The 15,876-nt window shown below is 35.2% G+C and overlaps 1 protein-coding gene across 1 annotated transcript; it reads right to left on the bottom strand.

Moving 5' to 3' along the window:
• Positions 1-11,183: 11,183 nt before the first annotated feature.
• On the bottom strand, positions 11,184-13,045 carry LOC136237988 (uncharacterized). The gene is made up of 3 exons (XM_066028283.1): positions 12,880-13,045; positions 12,729-12,824; positions 11,184-12,356 (listed from the first exon to the last, which is right to left on the bottom strand). Exons 1-3 carry the CDS (start codon positions 12,952-12,954, stop codon positions 11,307-11,309), a joined length of 1,221 nt encoding a protein of 406 aa, XP_065884355.1. The 5' UTR covers positions 12,955-13,045; the 3' UTR covers positions 11,184-11,306.
• Positions 13,046-15,876: the final 2,831 nt, after the last annotated feature.

Raw genomic sequence — 15,876 nt, 5'->3', positions numbered from 1 at the left:
CCCCACGAAGGGCCCCTAGAATACCTGTTTAAAAAATCGATATGCTCTAATAGAGCAGTCAAATCTAGATACTCTAATAGAGCAGTCACAGTATTCTTCAGAGGAGCAGTGTAGCAAGCTTATAAAAAAGGAGATATGGTTGGTGAGGGGTAGCTATTGTCATTGTCAGCATGTAATGACCTAATGACCTTTTTTGTCTTCAACTTACAGCTTGGGTGAAGTTGTGATTCAAAATGGAAACCTCCTGCCCCATTTTTAACTCTTTGCCCTGGGCCCCTTAATTTCTCTGGGCGGCCCTACTTATGATTAGCTATAAAGAGTCAATTTGCCTTGAAAATATAGCTGTTGGCTTCCAAAACATCTTGAGAATGAACCCTTTACCAGTGGTGAGTCTTGTTTTGCCCAGAGAAACTTGTCTTGTTATTGAAGGGGGTGCGAAACCAGCCTGTAACCAGTGGCGCTTTCTACTTCCAATCCAGGGGGTATATACCGTATATACCACTTTGACACCTCAGATCAAAGGAAACCACAGGGTTATATATCACATTGTCAGTGTTGGCAAGTTACTTTGTAAAAGTAACTAGTTACATATTACATATTGCTTGCAACTGAACTATTTAGTTACAGTTACATATTACCCATAAAAAAGTAACTATAATAATATTACATATTACTTTGTGTCCACAGCCTTAAGCTATCATGTGTGAAACTACCACCTTATCACGTGACATAATTGCATTGTTGGGCAATGTGCAAATGTTGGTTATAAGTAAGAAGCTGGTGAATAAGCTTCATTCAGTAGGTTTCATTACTTCGCTGTGGCTAGGCGCTACTCAGTGGATTGCTAATGAGATTAGTAACTTCGTTACTTGTAGTAGTAATATTATGTAATATTAGATTCGTTACAGTAACTATATTACTTAGGTAACACATTAAATTTGTAAGTAAAGTAACTTGAGTTATATTATAGCGTATTTCGTTATATTACTTAGTTACTACAAAATTAATAATATTATGTAATGTAACGTGTTACTCCCAACGCTGCATATTGTATTGCCCTGACCACAGGGTGATATCTAAATATTGCCCTGTGGTTAGGGTGATATCACGATGATATAGTCCTGACTACAACTGCCTTTGATACAGAGCATCAGTTCCCTTTGATTATTTGTATAGAGATACATAAAGTTTTGCATTGTGGGTTTGAGTTAAACATGTTGGTTTAGTTAGGGGCATTGTCGTGAAGCAAAAGAATTGAGCGAGTCAGTATTGCATAGTTCAGTTACTAAGCATCACTAAATATTCATTTTTGCAATGTGGGGATTGTTTTTCTACTGAGTACATTTCAACTGCACGAAAAGATGCTTCAAACATTCACAACTTATATGTCTAAGTGTTTATTTTAGTACCTTAGATTATATTATTCATCCACAAAGTGGTTATTTGGTTTATGGTATCACTACAACCACAATCATTTCTGTTTTGTGTCCACAATTTAAACCCACAATTGATGTTTGCAAGCCTCAATGCAGGTTTAGTCTTTCTTATCTTAACCAATTAGGTGAGCATACCAGAGTGGTATATATTACTTATACCGTGGCCACTCGGGATTTGCCTGATATATATGCCTGCATCCTCGGGCCTGTGGCCCTCGATTGGGCAAATCCCTTGTGGCCATGGTATAACTATTAAATAGCCTAAATATTTAGAGGGAAAATTTTTTACTGATTTTGCAGTTTTGGGGTTGCGTTATCAGCAAAAATTTTAGCCTTGAAATATTTAGACCTCCATAATTAGTCTAATACATTTTGGGAGTGCTTGCAAATCCGCAAACTTTTGATTTTAAGCAACATTGCTGCTCAAGATCGAAATATTTAGGCTATACGGTATCTATGATAACAGCAACACGATAATTGTTTTTAGAGGGTGCTTAGTACGCACGAAGGTGCTGGTTGACAATTACACAGCTAGTTTGACTTTGGTTTGCCCTGGTTCAGGTGAATTTGTAATAAATGCAAGTCAAATATGCATATTTTCACAAGTTTTATAAACTGATATTGGTCTTAGTATTTACTAGAAGTATATGGCTGGCTCCTCCATGACAAAAGTCCTTCATTACATCCATCCCTACCAACATTTGAAATTACAGAACTAGAAGTATACAACATTTTAACCAACTGTGATCCATCAAAATCTTCTGGTCCAGACTCTAAACATCCACTTGTACTAAAGGCAACAGCAGCTGAAATTTCTCCTACACTTACTCACATATTTAAACAATTGCTAGAAACTGGAACTGTAAGTACCATCCCAATGGAAACATGCCTATGTCAGTCCGATATTCAAGAAAGGCCAAAACTCTGACCCAAGGAACTACCGCTCCATCTCATTAACATCAGCAATATGCAAATTAATGGAACATATTATAGTAAGCCAAATAGTGAAACATCTGGAAGATCAAAATCCTTTTTCTGACAGACAGCTCAGATTTACGTGTAAGCACTCTTGTGAGTCACAATTATTTATCACCATCAAGTTCCAGAGAAGATTATAACTGGTCTTCGTATAATGTCAGATCAAAGTCAAAGTTATGGTATGGCAATGCTTAGCAGCATGCATAAGCATGCCAAGCTGGAGCATGCCCCTGAAAAAAACAGTTTGAATTTTCAAAGCTTGGATGTGAGTATTTTGACACCCAAAACTCCTTCAGCAGCCATACACTGCATCATTGTTAAGCCACATACATATTAAATCTGTAATAATAACATTACGATGAAATTATCTAATGTAATGTTTTGTGACATGTATCTATATCATATACTGCAGGACATTTAAAACCCGTTTCCACAGTGTGTATATTGATAGAATAGTTCAGATTGCACTACATTGAAAAGTGCAGGTTTGATTCCCTAGCTAGATAGTATTTTTGTTTTCGTTTTTTTGGACCTTTTCAGTACACCTTTTCAGAAGCTCTTTGACTGCTCTATTAGAGTTGCTGATTGTTCTATTAGTGAGAGAGTATATCAATTTTTTAGCGGAAAGTGCTTGGTCATCCTTGACCGGTTCAGTAGGTAATTGGGCGGTCTTTGAGCTAATTGGTCGGTAAATGTCTGATGGCTGACCGTTATAATCCACTCTACCATCAACGACATTGCCAAACAAACAGACACAGATTTACAAGTTGGTGCTGCAATACTAGATTTTTCTAAAGCTTTTGATAAAGTATCTCACTCAAGACTCCTCTACAAATTAAGGCACTATGGAGTAAAGGGGAATGTACTACACTGACTTGAATCCTTTCTTCATAGTCGCACGCAACAAGTTATATCTAGTAGAAGGTTCTAAATCATCTCTTTGTGATGTAACATCTGGTGTTCTCCAAGGGTCTGTTCTTGGACCAGTTCTTTTTCTTGATTTATATCAATGGCATCATTACCAACATCCAAAGTGAGATGAGGATGATATCCTTATTTACAAAACCATTAAAACACCACAAGACCATAAAATACTTCAAGATGATTTAAACTCACTAACAAAATGGGCAACTAACTGGATGATGGAATTCAACATTCCAAATGTAAAAATTTTACAGATAACAACACACCATAACAAGAGTACTTTCACATGCAAAATGTCCGACATTCCACTGGCTACAGTATTGGAACATAATTACCTACAAACTATCATGGGATCCTTACATCAATTATATATGTAACAAGGCAAATCGACTCCTTGGATTCTTAAAAAGAAGTCTCCATAATGCACCATCAAAAATTAAAGAACAAGTCTACAAACAGTTGCTGTTACCATCAATAGAATACTGCTCAGCCATCTGGGACCCTTATCATCACACTAGTATTAGTAAACTAGAAATGACTAAGTCACTCAAACTCTCAAGTTAGTAAACCTGCACATAAAGTGTATTTATTTCATAAATGCTCAGTAATAATAATAAATAAATAAATAAATTAAGCATTGCATTAATGCAAGCACTGAATGAGCTACTTGGAGCACTTAATTTAACTTCTTATTAGTGGTATTTAGTAAACTGTAGCTAATGGACTTTTGCTACTGAAAATTTGGACTTGCATACTAAAATTGTGTTAAAATTGTGGACCTGTTTGCTAAAATTGTGGACCTTTTTAGTGAAACTGTGGATCATTTTTCCAAAAGGGCGGTTCTTCAGAACCCTCCTGGCTACGAGCCTGAGCTGAGCTACTCTAATAACATTACAACCAAAAGAACTCTGTAGATAGCACTAGTAAGGTCCCAGCTACTGTATTATTCCCCATTGTGGTATCCCTGTTCTATACCATATGCGTATTTTGTACCGTACGCGTATGGTATGTACCATACGCGTACGGTACGATTTTCCGTACCATACGCGTACGGTATGGACATACGCGTATGGTACGTACCATATACGTATTATGCCTTTTCTCAGTGTCTTCTAGCCTTGCCATCACCTAGCTACAATGGGCTGTCTTTACAAGCATTTCTAGCTGAGTAAACTTAGAACACAACATAATAATCTGCTTACTACTGAGCTGTAACTATGTAGATTTATTCATCAGCACACACATGCATTTTATCCTTGCCATGCCCAAGCATTTCCCACTATATAGTCCTACATTGATGTACCTAAATGTATTTGCAATTTGATATACTATGTACACTCTTCTTTTGAGGATCCAATTTCTTGTTTACATACTTTTCTTGATTATACATACTGTAAATAGTACCATGCACCACTCACATTCATCACACTGGACCTACAGCAAAAATTAATGTGGATGTTAAAGAGTACATTCAGATAAGAGTAGCTAAACACATTGTCTTCCCATCCACAAGCATGACAATAAGTAGTGAGTAGCTATACAACACACTTATAACAATTAAACAATGCTAGATAATATACATTCATTACTGAATTATTCATTAGAACTCATAATCTCACCATAAAATCTTTGCCATGTTATGTTTTCCTACTTCATCTCATTAGGCAATGTGTATGCCTCATTCAATAGCAAAGAGTCAGCAAACTGCAGTTTAAAAAAAATATATTGCACATGCAATTAATTACTATGCACATCAGTCTTAGAGTATAGCATGTCTAATATTGCTATAAGTTACAGCCACGTAGGTTTACATTAATTTACAAACTGAAACATTGCTTCTCTACAGTTACTATATCTCTTTCCTACCTCCCTCAATGTTATTGTATCAGCATTCTCCAGGTCTTCCTCTGTTTGAGCAATCATTACAATGTACTTCTTGAGCTCATCTGATTGTAATTGTCTGCTCAACACTCCTTTAGTGCCACCAGGCATAAATATCCATTTTTAAGTAACAAATTAAAGGTAAACAATAGATTATATGTAGCAACAATAAAATAAAATATTTAATGAAATAATATGCATATATATTAATTTATATGCCCTGAAAAAATTGGTTTGATTTGCCAATGGATGTAAATTATTTAATATGGTTGCTATGTTTTAACCAATCAGAATGCAGTATTTTAATGTGTATTTATATGGATAATTATATCAAAATCTTATGTTTATATTTAGCTACAATGCTACCTCTACTGCAGACTTAGTGTTTATATCACCATGCATTCCTGTTATATTCATTGAAAAATCGTGAATACCAATATGCTGGCACATTTCTAAAGCCTAACAGAAATCAATGTCTTTTGTCCTAAATAATGCTTTAGAAGATCTAACTTCAAATTTAAGTTTCTGAGTAAGGCAAGGAGCATGCTGCTCTTGTTTTATGTTGAAAGGATAATTGGGTACCTTTAAACCCAAACACATTTTTACAAAGTTCATATATACAAGTATAGAGAAGCCCCTATAGTAGAGTTTTTTGGGTAATATCGCTCTATAGTCTTTAATTATTGTACTACATCTTTGACTATCTTCAGGTGTATTTGTAAACACATATGTGTGGATATTGTTCTAATTGTAGGGAAACATAGGCTCTTGGGCAGACCGTTTATAGGCAAAACAGACCACTGTATATAATATTATTAATCAACAACTTAAAGTACACAATAACAACGAACTCTTACAACTACAGTACACAATATTAATATTACGGGTATATATGCATAAATTACATTATATTACATCATGTCACATCATTACATTACATCATTAATTCTACATAGCATTATGTAATAATGGCCTAGTTTTTGAATTTTCATTATATCAAATAAACAATGGACCACGAATCCAATAGGAAGCAACATACGTGTAGCAATTGCAGCCAAAATGTACTGTATGGAAGAAGAAACAAAAAATAAATCTACCATAATTATGTTGTCAGTGTGTGCAGTTGCTATGCAACAGCTAGATAATTTGTGACCGGATTTGCGAAAATGTACCTTTCCACACACAAAATTTAACCCATGAACTTCGGGGTTTCATAAGTTTTTGAACATATACCTTATAATTATCCATGAGTGTACAGTAGCTACTATAGTATCTAGCAGCATTTTGATACTAAGAGCAAGTTTATCAGTGTAAGGAATCAAGTGTTACACCATTTTGTTTGATGGTATGTAAAATGTGTGGAAAAGGTACCTTTTCACAAATCTGGTCATTTTAACTCAACTATTCTAAAGAACGTACAGTATGCCAGCTTGTGTATTTTCAAATCAATAGCATTTCCACTATGGAGAAATGAAGTCATTTGTTATAAAAATGTGAGATGAAAATCCATGACAAATAAGGTAGTAGACAGCTGGATGAGCCAATAAATCAATATGTACAAAAGTCAAAAATCTACACACTGTAAAAAAGGATTTTTCATTTTAACAAAGAACTTGTTATCCCTGCTGCAAAAAACAGCAAACACTTCATTTATTAAAATAACAACAGGGGATTTTTGTTGTTGTAACATCATTTCCTTGTTAAAGTAAAAAATTGTCGTTACACTAACAGTCACTTTTTGTTAAAACATCTAGAATGTTAAAACAGCAATTAACAGTTCTGCTGAAACAACGTATGCTTTTTGTCATTTTTTTGGCATTTTTTACAGTGCAAGGTGCTTACATAAACCATCATAATTGTATGGGTGATGGCACTATTGTATTTAGTGGAACTGTCAGATACTTTGATGAAATGAAATGTTAAACAGACAACGAGATACATTGTTATAGATTATGCACCGATGACTATATATAAATCAAGACATATTATATTTAATCCCCTTCCTTTGATTTATACTTTTCAGACTTATACTGTATGTAGCTAGATGTTATCATGTTTTTCGTAAAGCTTCCAACCCAGACGATTGACCTTTATTAATTTTGACTATGTAGAATTCCATCAGATCCTACCAGATCAGCAGGACTTAACACAATTCAAGACTGGATCTGCCAACAATGTGATGAATTCATGATTGTTTTTATCATAAATAAAGATGTCAGTTTCATCACTTATATATAGTCATGCAAGATATCATGCCATCAATATTCCTTTATTTTAAGGAATGCTTTATTTTAAATAGGTTTATTATTATTATTATTGGTAATACTGTGTAGACCTCTATACTAGAGTCTAGTGCACAGGTCACAACATACATACAAGTACAAATTAAATAATTGCTAGTTTTTGTTTGAACTGATCAATATAATTGGAGTCAATCACATTTTGGGGTAGATCATTCCAGATTTTAATTGCTGAAGGGAAAAAGGAGTACATATAAGAATCAATCCGTGTCATTGGTTGCATAAATCTCATATTATGACCTCTGGTACTATATGTACATTGGATATGGGTGTCAGAAATGGATTTGCTGGGATATCAACAAGGTGGTTAATTTGCATCATGCAGTAAAGCAAATTATATCTTAATCGCAGTAAAGCTAAATACATCTCAGTTCTAGAGAATAGAATAGCTAAATATGATTGTTCTATTAGAATATCTCGGTCTTCACTAAACAGAAACCGCTAAGCGAGACTATAGCGCCTCCCCCTCCCTCTTTCCCGAAAAGAAATGAAAGCGGAGTTCCATCCGGCGTAGTCAATAGGTACGGCAGTGCAAAAACCTTCTGCTTGATGTTATACGCATACCAGGTTAGCTATACTCAGATGGTACGATTTTCCGTACCATACGCGTATGGTTGTACCGTACGCGTATACGCATATGGTATGTACCATACGCGTATGGTACAAAATACGCATATGGTATAGAACATCCCTACCTTATCCAAGATATCTCTGCTCTTGCCACAGCAGCGAGCTATCAAATACATTCTCAATGATTATGTTTCTGATTATAAAACTCACCTTATTAAACTCAACCTACTACCATTAATGTATATTTATGACCAGTGTGACATTCTTATTTTCATAAAATCAATTCAAAATCCATCCAATCATTTTGGTATCCAGACTTTCATCAAATTCTCTCATCATTTTACTAGGTCTTCTTCACAAACTTGAACACGTTTTTACGTCATGTAATCAACAAAGAAACTTCTACTTCAACAGACTTCCTCGAACGTTCAACAGCTTACCAGTAATTGACTTAACTCAACCTTCTGTTACTATTAAATTTCAACTATGTAACTAAAATCATATGGCAGCATTTTATGAGAAACTTTGATCCAGACAACCATTCCATTAAAAATTTTAACATGTCCTTGCAGCATCTTCCCAAGCCACCAACTTTGATACATGTACACTTAGCTAGCTAGCTAGCAGCTAATTGTAATTAAATAAGCGATAATAATAAGTACTTAATTTTAATGCCAAGTTAGTGTGTTATAGGGTCCGGTACTTACCAGATTACCTTTAATACAATTGTACACTAATTCACTTCTATTGTTGTACAGCAATGTACACCTGTAACATTGCACTATAAAGCTTATAATTGAATTGTTGTTTTACTGTGGTTTAATATTGTGCACTACTCCAGCTTATTTCATCGATGTGCTATGGTCCCTACTCTAGTTGTAAATTCGAATTTTTTGTGTACTTGTATAAAGATAATAAGAAATGTGGTTAAAATTACATCATAAAAAATGAATTCTATCCCACTAGGGACCTGTGAGAAGGCTTAAAGCCTATGAATGAATGAATGAATGAATTAATGTATGAAAAAACTACAAGGCCTAAAGACATGTAACTACTAACCGGGAAAAGAATCGCTATCAAATAAAGGCACGAACACTATAGTAATTAGGTCTGTTAGTGTTTAATTTATGACTGTTATTCCATATAATTCCCATTGAAAAATAACTGTAATATCATGCCCACATCACGGTCTAACTCCAATGATTAACTAATTATTTGTGCCAACTTTGTGGATAATTCATCTTTGTTTTCTAAGTGTTCAGATGAGTTCCAGGTGGCACAGTAAGTCCTAAGTCACCATGCAAACTGCCAGCAGATGCACTCGGGTGTAGAGAGCAAAGTTTGTAAAAATGTGGTTAAATTTACCCTGTAACTGCACTCCAGGAACTGTTTTTCATCCTGATGTCTTAGACATTCCATTTTTTTTCTTATCTCAAGGAGTCTGTTAAGCTATCTTATATCCTGGCTATTGAATGCTCTGTTGACCCAATATATGATTGTTGAATTCATTAGTCTCTTTTATCTACTGACTTTCAAGATGCACCAGGTGTTTTCAAGCACTTTCTGCTGCTAAAACATCAGTTTCTAACATTCATACATCTACTTTTAAGAGGAAAGCTTGTAGCAGTTTACGTTCCTCTCATGATGATTATTGGAATTCTACTCTCGAACTGTTGACTGTACAGAATAAATTTCTGGATATAGTTACTCTAGAACAAAAATATCCCCTGTGGGAAAAAAAACTGATGTATGGTTTACCTGAAAAGCAACTTTCTTATTGCAAGCTAGTTGTGACACCTTATATACCAACTCCTTTGAATCTGGCTCACTGGATTATAATTATTAGTCCAGTATGTACCCTTTGTCACTCTACTCAACCTACAACCAACCATGTTTTAACTGGTTGTTCAGTTGCACTTGATCAAGGGAGATACACTTGGCATCATGACTCTGTTTTGCAGGTTCTTGTTCACAACTTTAAACTAATCTTCCTGGCTACCAGGTGAGTGTTAGTCCCCCAAGTCCTATTCCACCTCACATTGCATCTGCTCTAAGCAGACCTGATCTTGTGCTAGTTTTCACAGATTCCATCGTGCTATTAGAACTCTCTGTGGTTACTAATACTCAGCATCACTTTTTTGGCTGTAAGGAATTGTAAAGAAGATTGCTATGGTTCATTACTGCTTGAACTTCAATGTGCTGGATTTTCGGTTGATTATTTGACACTTGAAGTTGGCTGTCTAGGGCCATTTCTTGTCAGTGACTGTTACAAAACTTAGCAATGTATACCATCTACCGAAGGGTACAATATGTTACATACTTCAGCAGGAAGCTTGTGTTGCCATCTCTTGTTCATACAGATGTGTAACTCTCAGGCTTCAGCATTATGGGATGTAGTTAGTCGATCTGTTGCCATGTATAATTATTTAGTTTTATAAGTAGCTACAATTTAATTTTTTTTGCCTTGCCATGGCTCATTACTTTTTAAAGTAGCTTAGTAACCCTGAGGCTAGACTCCTGACACCTTGTAATTATATTGTACATGTAACTGTCATGTTATTTTTGTCAAAAGACTGGGTTGTACAAAAGGATAAGTATACAAACAGAACAAGCCTGTCTCTCTGATATAAACACAGGTAGACTACGTTTTCATGTTGCAATACTGTTTAATTGTTTGTTTGTACTGTGTTTGTATTTATCTGGCTTCTTAGCTGAATTATTTATCTCACACATTGGTATTTTCCTTAATATCATTGTTTAGTAAAGCATCGATGATGAAACCACTTTGAATACTATTTTAGAGTATAGAGCATTGCAAATTTTAACAGCTGTAATTTAAGCCTTGTCCCTAAATAATTATCATTCAAGCCGCACTCTTTAATAATAATTAGCTACTGCTAAATTATAATTTTAGCCAATTCTCATTATTTATAAAAAGAGCTTAGCCCTTTCCTTAAGCTTGCCTCTCCATCTCCTCATCAATTATACTTCAAGTGCAATTGTCACTAACTTCCTAGCTAGCATATGATAATAATGAAGCACTCCAAGCTCCCCCATCCCTAAATCAGCTCTTGGTCAGTACAAAGTCAATTGGTTACATTAAACATAAAAGCTATAATGAAATTGTATAGTAACTTAACATATACACTGTGCATATATAGTCTGAAAGCACAACCAAAAATGTTCAACAACAACATTGGGAGAATTATTTTAGCTATTATGAACATGCGTTGTCTCCACAGCTGAGGTTGTCTTGCTGCTGCGCACACAATGCATAGTTGCAATTTTGACTTGGATTTAACTGTCTGGTATAACACCAGTCATTAAAGTTGTCAGGGTTACATCTAATCCAGCACCATGTCGGAAATTGACCTGAACAACCCACTTGTTCCTTACGTTCACATTTGCTTGATGCTATCAAGGTAGGATCCCTTGCTGGTATATTATGATTGTAAACATCATTAGCAAGATCTTCTAATTTTTCAATGTAACTTGACATATAATGGGATTTAAGAAAACCTCTATATTTTCCTAGGTTGTAGACTTTGTCTGGTGACTCAAATCCTGACATCAAATGACAATTTGTTACTATATCATTTTCAATCTTAATGTTATAAGAATGAACCTTAACCTGATTATTGGAACCATAAAATTTCCACCCTCCTCCGATGCCACGAGGGCACCCATAAACAAAAAGGTACAAGCTTTTGGCATACTTCGTATTATTGTAATTCTCGTGGTAAGTCCTGATAGCTGCCATAGTTGCCAATATTCCACCAAGACTATGGCCTACAAAGTAAACCTTCATTCCTTCTCTTAAGGCATCAACCACTGCTGGTTTAACTATGGAATCATAGACAGGCAAAAGAGCTTTGTTAAAACCTGGAAGAAATGCGGCATAATCATCAGTACCCCTTTCACCAAATTCTGACATCTCACTGCGTCCATAAAGATCAAGGTTATTTTTATAATCTTGGATGCTATCTGAGCCTCTAAAAACAATATAAGCTTCACAGTTTGTTTTGTCTATGGCCACAAAACCCTGAGTGTCAGCATCACTAGTCACAGTGTGAAGATCCTTTGTAACATTTAGGTGATCAAAATTAAACTTTGTCGACATGGAGTTGATCTTTCCTTGTACTTTGTTGTACTCTTCATAGGAATAATCAGCCAAGTGAGCACACTTCAATGCTGTAACCTTATAGGGAATATCTTTTTTGCCATATTGCTGTTGGCGAGTTGCATCACCATTAAAACACCCCACCAACTGTAACAATAGAACATTATTGTATGACAATATCTGCATAATAAACATGTGATCATGTTGTACGTTATTATGCATGTAATATGACCACATGTTAGCAAAGCATTGCTGCATGCAATCAACTGCTATAATGTGTGTGAATTTATTGAGCTGGTATGTATGGCTTTTGAGGCTATCAAATAATATAATCATGAAGATATTAAAAGTATCATACAGCACACCCATCATTATTAAAAGTTGATAATGTTTGGCTTTAAAACAGAGCTATAATTTGACAAGTAAGGGTAAAGACTTGGTTCATAATACTGTTCAAAGCATTATTTTCTGGACAACCATTAAACAATGTTATGTATATATGTAAAATCACTGGCTTACTCTCCTTGATCGTCTTGCAATTGTGTAGGGTTGCTTTGAATGGATAGTTTTGAACTGATACTGACCGTTTTCATGATTATTCTGCTCAGTAGAGTCCTGTAAAGAACAAAATATTAGTGAAGATAAAGATAATGTGTGCCTGTTGCCATACCATCGAATCAGCAATTACATTTCCACTAGTAATCACAGCAGCACACAGAAGTACACTTAAGAAAAATAAATTCATTTTCAATAATACTCTGGCTATGCCCGGATCAGTTATACTGATTAGTATACTGCAGTTGAGTCAATTTTGTTTGCATGTGTACAGCCATGAATTGTTCACCTTTTTATATTGTAGCAGCTCTAAGAGAAACCAGTGAAGAACTTTCTGTGGCTGGTCACGGAAAATTACCTATTAAGGAAGTATAGCTAGAATCACAGGAAATGATTTAATTGTGTTAGTAGTATTCATAAACAGATTTATAATCCCCAAGTACCCACGGTTTGTAAACCCATGGCATACTGAATGATTTTGTTGTCATCATTTCTACACTGTAAATACAGTAGTGGTCACAACACACGAACGTAGGTGTGATATTTTTGTCCAAACTGGCACATCCTTATAAGAGTAGGATGCACACCATATTAGTCACACTAATAGTAGTGTGACCTTACATATGGGGCTGAAAAGGGACTTGCGTATTCAGAGAGTGGATGTGGTAGCATGTGATAACTTTGTTATCAAAGTCAACCACTTATCACAGTACCGTACCATATAGCCTAAATATTTTGAGGGGCAAATATTTTGAGTTACATGTTGCTAAAAATAATTTTTATTGTGGATTTGCAAACACTCCAAGAATGTATTAGACTATATGGAAGTCAAAATATTTCAAGGTTAAAATTTTCGCTGATAACCAACAAAACCGCAAAACCAGCAAAAAAATTCCCCCTCAAAATATTTAGGCTATACAGTATTATTGTGAAATGCTGCATCAACTACAGTTTTGCAATTGGTGTTACATTCCTGGAATGTCTACAATCTACAAACAGTACGCAGTACTATTAGTCAGTTATCAACTTGTATACTGCTTTCACTCTCTATTAATTTCTAGATCCACCACTAATACAGAAAGATCTGGTGCATTATTTACCACCTGTCGGGATTTAATATTATGATTGATTGCACTATCTAAATTTACTATCTTTGCAGTACTGAAGACTCAAAGGAGATCTACTATTTTTGTACCAAATGGTCAACAGTTTTTATAGCATAAATACAGTTTGTAATTTTTTACTATCACAACAACAAGAGGACGCAACACGAAATTATTCAAGCCACATACAAATTCTTTGTCAAGATCATCCTTCTTTTCAGCTAAATTGATTAACGATTGGAATTCTTTACCTCAATCAGTGATTAACTCCAACTCCCCTATTCAATTCAAGAATCTGCTGGACAGACACTATAGTAATATACTGTATGATTTTTAATGATATAGCTACTTCTTTGTGTGTATGATTTGGATGTACAGGCTACGCCGCCTCTATCCAAAATTTACAATTACAATTGAAGAGTTGCAGAAGTCACAATAGCGTAATTGATAATTATTTTAGAGACGCTTAACATGTTCAAAGCTCAGAATAAACAATTTCCTGTTGGAGAGAGATTGTTATGACTAGAACTTACTTCATTACACTTAAATTTTGCTTACTGTTTTAATTATTTTTTTCAATTAAAAAAGAGCTGACTGGTTTCCAGAAACTGGTGAAACCCCATCAAAGCCACACTTGTGTGCATTTGTTTTACTCTCTATACAATGGAGTTAAGATTCACCTGTAATAATTACAGACCATGCAGTCATTTGTTTAGAACACTAATTATTAACTATTCCATTAGAGTATGACAAGCAGCACTAGCTAGCACATGCCCGAACACATGACAATAGTTTAAGCTATGCAAGCTAGCTATTTAGAATTGTATGAAGAGAGTGAGGTTGAGCATATCAATGGTCCCACCCTCCTACCCAAAGTAATGCATGAGTTCAAGCTACTCAAAGACCAGAGTGGGATCAATTGTGGGTTCCGGCTTTTTATACTATTGCACTGGGTGGGCAATAATCAGAGCTGCAAAATTAGCTGTTTGAGAATAAAACTGGCCAATGTGGTCATACACCATTGATATGCTCAACCTAACCCTCTTCATACTATTCTAAATAGCTTGCAACCACTTCGTGGTCTGACCTATTTATGAATTCTATAGGAAGATATGAAGGAGAGAAAACTGCTGAAGCCAGCTAGCTAGTCATTTTTACATGTGGAAATATCTGTAGTCAGCCAAAGCTGACCAGCCCTATGTGATGTTAGCTACTGAATCATGAATTAGCTGGTAATTTGTATTACTGCATATGTTGTCGCTCGTATCTTTACATTTTAGGCTAACCAAGAAGATGTAGCCGAGTCACATGCATTTAATTTTTGATGATTCAATACAATATGTGACTGGGCCTGCGAACAAGTGCATGTGGGCACAAACTACAACCCATCACCTAACTTGTCATATCTCAGTACTGGGATGGAATATTTTCATTCTGTAACTTGAATTGTAACGGCAACTAAATGTTTAATAAGTGCTGAAAATGTCATGATCACAGAGACATGGAATACAAAGTTATGATACATCAAAGTTTGCAAAAAGTAGGCAATTTTTATGTGCCCACACACCCTATTTTTTGCAAGCCCGGTCGCATATATTATATGCTTTGTGCATCTTGTCAAAGATGAGTAGATCAGCTTTAACTTGTAATGAGATAACATTTACATTTGTACTTAAGTATTATTGTTTGTTAGCAGGATGTCTCAATGTTATGAGAGCAGTTTAAAACTGAAGTTGAGTCACTGAGAAGATACAAATATTGCAGAAAGAGTTATAACCTCAATAAATGTGACAGCAAAATGATAAATTCCAGGTACTATTTGTATACACTAGACTACCAATGATGATGGCAACTGTATGTGACATATCTTCATTACTAGATATGGGTAACCAACTGTACAATGGTGGAACACTTATTTATTGTGCTGCTATTTATGATAGGCAGAAAAAAAGTTACAACAGTCAGGAATAAAGCGTTACAGCAGTTGGGAACAAGACTCATGTGTCAGT

This window comes from Dysidea avara, chromosome 11 (genome assembly GCF_963678975.1).
Source record: "Dysidea avara chromosome 11, odDysAvar1.4, whole genome shotgun sequence".
Classification (NCBI taxonomy): Eukaryota; Metazoa; Porifera; class Demospongiae; order Dictyoceratida; family Dysideidae; genus Dysidea; species Dysidea avara.
The sequence above is the reverse complement of the archived record's forward strand: the minus strand, read 5'-3'. Positions and strand labels throughout refer to the sequence as shown.

Coding starts and splice junctions, on each gene's coding strand:
- LOC136237988 (XM_066028283.1), bottom strand. CDS start 12,954: ATGAATTTATTTTTCTTAAGTGTACTTCTGTGTGCTGCTGTGATTACT. Junction 12,825..12,879: donor ATGTAATTGCTGATTCGATG/GTATGGCAACAG, acceptor TGTTCTTTACAG/GACTCTACTGAGCAGAATAA. Junction 12,357..12,728: donor TTGCAAGACGATCAAGGAGA/GTAAGCCAGTGA, acceptor CTATTGTTACAG/TTGGTGGGGTGTTTTAATGG.